General features: G+C 50.2%; 1 protein-coding gene across 1 annotated transcript in view; it reads right to left on the minus strand.

The window, feature by feature from the left end:
* Positions 1 to 445: 445 nt before the first annotated feature.
* The window catches only part of slc13a1 (solute carrier family 13 member 1), a gene marked incomplete at both ends in the record, with an annotated part of 15,907 nt that continues 12,654 nt past the window's right edge, over positions 446 to 3,698 (minus strand). Inside the window, 5 exons of the mRNA XM_080544802.1 lie at positions 446 to 589; positions 1,295 to 1,432; positions 1,672 to 1,833; positions 2,799 to 2,893; positions 3,228 to 3,322. Of these exons, the coding sequence (XP_080400928.1) occupies positions 446 to 589; positions 1,295 to 1,432; positions 1,672 to 1,833; positions 2,799 to 2,893; positions 3,228 to 3,322 (634 nt within the window). The remainder of the gene's footprint in view (positions 590 to 1,294; positions 1,433 to 1,671; positions 1,834 to 2,798; positions 2,894 to 3,227; positions 3,323 to 3,698) is intronic.

Consider the following 3,698-nt stretch of genomic DNA (forward strand, 5'->3'; position numbering starts at 1 on the left):
TTGCTTCTGTTGTTGTTGCTGTTGTTGTTGTTGTTGCTGTTGTTGTTGCTTCTGTTGTTGTTGTGGTTGCTGTTGTTGTTGTTGGCTGGGTTAGCGCATGCGGGTTAAGGGAGAGGTGGGGCTATGGTGTCATCGGTTCAGGAAAGATGCGTCTGGCTTGTAAAGATGGAAATGCTAGGCTAAGCTAGGCTAAGCTAGGGTGGCGTCTTCAGATCTGTCCACTCTGGGACCCGGTTTAAAAACATAGCGTATTCAGGCCCCCAGAACGCGGCTCCGTGTGGACGAAACGTCCATACGATAAAACACTTTAGCAGATACACCCACATTCGTCTCCGTGTGGGCAAGGCCTCAGTCTCACAGAGGTTGTGATTAGGGGCGGGGCTACAGTCCTTCAACAGGATATACAGTGGAAGTCCCATCACATGGTATGTTTCTGATTATGACATCACCATCCTGTGGTGTTGGACTGGGGAAGGGACGGCGCCCAATCAGGATAAGTGTCCAAGTCATATAACGGGACGCCCCACGTCGTCACAGCCAATAGGACTGCCAGCACGCCGATCACATTCACACCAAGCCCCGCCTTCACCTGGAACAACATAGCGAAGCAGCATTAAACAAACAACATCCATGGTTAACTGCTAACGCCACTGAATACAATATGACAATGCTTCATTGGTTATAATTCGACAGAATTATGAATACATGACATGAGAAATGTCACATAACAAAACCTAACTCACATTGTTAACAGCGTATCAGACACTCTTAGGAAAACATGGGTTCTGTATGTGTCCTTGTAGAGGAACCCTTTGAAGAACCCCTCTGGGTTCCAGGTTGAACCCTTTCCACAGAGGGTTCTTTAACAGAACCCAGAAGGTTTATGCTTCAGATCAACAATGAACCCAGAAGTGTACGATGCTTATAACATGCTTAGAACAACCCAAGGAGTGCTTTGTGATGGGACATTTTTTAAATAAATTGAATCTTCCCAGTAAACAAAGAGTCCAAAAGACGTCCTCAGGGAAGCCGGAATGTGGGTTCAGATGACGTCTTTCTAGGACGTCCAGATGGCGTCTTTAGGACTACAGAATCCAGTCCGAAAGACGTCATCTGGACGTTCTAGAAAGACGTCATCTGAACCCACATTCCGGCTTCCCTGAGGACGTCTTTTGGACTCTTTGTTTACTGGGTATCTCAGTTTGAAAAAAATAAGATTCTAATGTCCAGTACGACAGGGCAGTATATGTACAGTATGATGGGGGATGGGGATAAGGGACATGACAGGGCTCACCATGTCCATGGTGCTCAGATGTCCGTAGGTGAAGACGAGGGCGTTGGGAGGGTTGGACACGGGCAGCAGGAAGGAGAAGGACATGCAGAGGGTGGTGGGGATCAGCATGTAGAGAGGGTTCACACGGATCCCCTCAGCCTTAGACAACGACCACCGCAGAGAGAGAAACACACAAACATACAGGACGTCACATACAGGAACACACAGAGACACATACAGGACCACCACAGAAACATACAAACATACAGGACATCACATCAGGCAGAGTGTGTGTTCACAGCGGATTAACATGCCAAGTCATCATCACATAATGAAAAGCTCTTAACAAAAACGATGTACTGTATATGATTATGTATGATGATTAGATGTGAACCCACCAGCGGGGCGAGGATGGGCAGGAAGATGGTGGTGGTGGCGGCGTTGCTGGCGACCTCCGTGACGGAGGTGACGATGACGCAGGCGATGGTGACGGTGGCGAGCGCAGGGAGGGTCCCCAGGGGGGTGAGGAGGGCGGCCACCCAGGACGACAGACCTGACACCTAGAGACAGACAGACAGACAGACAGGGGGGTGAGGAGGGCAGCCACCCAGGACGACAGACCTGACACCTGGGGACAGACAGACAGACAGACAGACAGACAGGGGGGTGAGGAGGGCAGCCACCCAGGACGACAGACCTGAGACCTACAGACAGACAGACAGACAGACAGGGAGGGTCCCCAGGGGGGTGAGGAGGGCAGCCACCCAGGACGACAGACCTGACACCTGGGGACAGACAGACAGACAGACAGACAGGGGGGTGAGGAGGGCGGCCACCCAGGAGGACAGACCTGACACCTGGGGACAGACAGACAGACAGACAGACAGACAGACAGACAGGGGGGTGAGGAGGGCGGCCACCCAGGAGGACAGACCTGACACCTGGGGACAGACAGACAGACAGACAGACAGACAGACAGGGGGGTGAGGAGGGCGGCCACCCAGGAGGACAGACCTGACACCTGAGGACAGACAGACAGACAGACAGACAGACAGACACACAGACCTGAGACCTACAGACAGACAGGGGGGTGAGGAGGGCAGCCACCCAGGACGACAGACCTGACACCTGGGGACAGACAGACAGACAGACAGACAGACAGACAGACAGACAGACAGACAGACACACAGACCTGAGACCTACAGACAGACAGGGGGGTGAGGAGGGCGGCCACCCAGGAGGACAGACCTGACACCTGGGGACAGACAGACAGACACACAGACAGACAGACAGACACACAGACAGACAGACATACAGACAGACAGACAGACACACAGACAGACAACAGAATCCCCCCCCCCCAAAAAAAAAAAATATGTTATGGTACATGTGGGAAATCTTTGCTCCTTTAAAGCCTCATAGATATTCTGATGACGAGCTTGTATGTACTTCCTTGAAAAGGAGGCAAATATAAGCTTGTCATTCACTGATGATGATGATGATGGTGGATGAGGGTCGTATGTACCTGGGTGCCCTCAGCGAGGGCAAAGCCTCCCCCCACCAGTAGCGCTACGTCCCAGGGCATACACGCATGGAACTCCCTCCACGAGATCATGGGCTCTGGAGGAAGACCAGGATCACATCTCAGTCTGCTGCTTTACTGTACGTCTCCACATCTGTTTATGTTTATTACATTTACTAATGGTCAGAGAACCATTCAGAGAATCATGGTTACACACCGTAACCCACATTTTTTTGGTTTGATTTAAAAATGGACATCGTCTTTGACTTCCAGATATGGGTTGGGCCCAGTCGGTGGTACGGTTTGTATGAAGACAAGAGAGGGAAACTAGCAAACGTCTCACTGGGTAAATATCAGTTGCAAATAAATTGTGGGCCGTTTGTAATTTTTGATGGATGACCTGGACCAAGTGGAATGTTCTGGAGGAGTTACCGTATGTGTTGGTAGAGGGGAGGTGTGCAGGGATGATGAAGAACAGGAGGCCCAGCAGCAGAGCCACCGTAGCGTCTGTAGCGTAGCCTTCATGTCTGCATGGAGAGAAGAAGGGCTCACACTGTAAAGGAATGTTCACGAAGGAATTTCACGAAGCCTTCTTTAACTCTTTATAAGGCCAACCATACAACAGTATGTCCCCAATTAGTGCTGGTCAACCATACAACAGTATGTCCCCAATTAGTGCTGGCCAACCATAGAAACCTTGTTGCTAAGCCACAAATACCCTGACAGTGCTAGGTTATAGATACTGTATCTATCTCCATAGCTAGCCATCGATACCTACAGAACATGGATACAAGTAACAGAGATATTCCATAACAGTAAAAGTGTTTTTTTCTTTTTTTTGTGTGGAAGAAATAGCAACATTCCCAACACCTATAGCAGGACTCCACAGTGCAACCATTTGGT

This window comes from Nansenia antarctica (assembly GCF_963989245.1).
Source record: "Nansenia antarctica genome assembly, chromosome: 14".
Lineage (NCBI taxonomy): Eukaryota > Metazoa > Chordata > Actinopteri > Argentiniformes > Microstomatidae > Nansenia > Nansenia antarctica.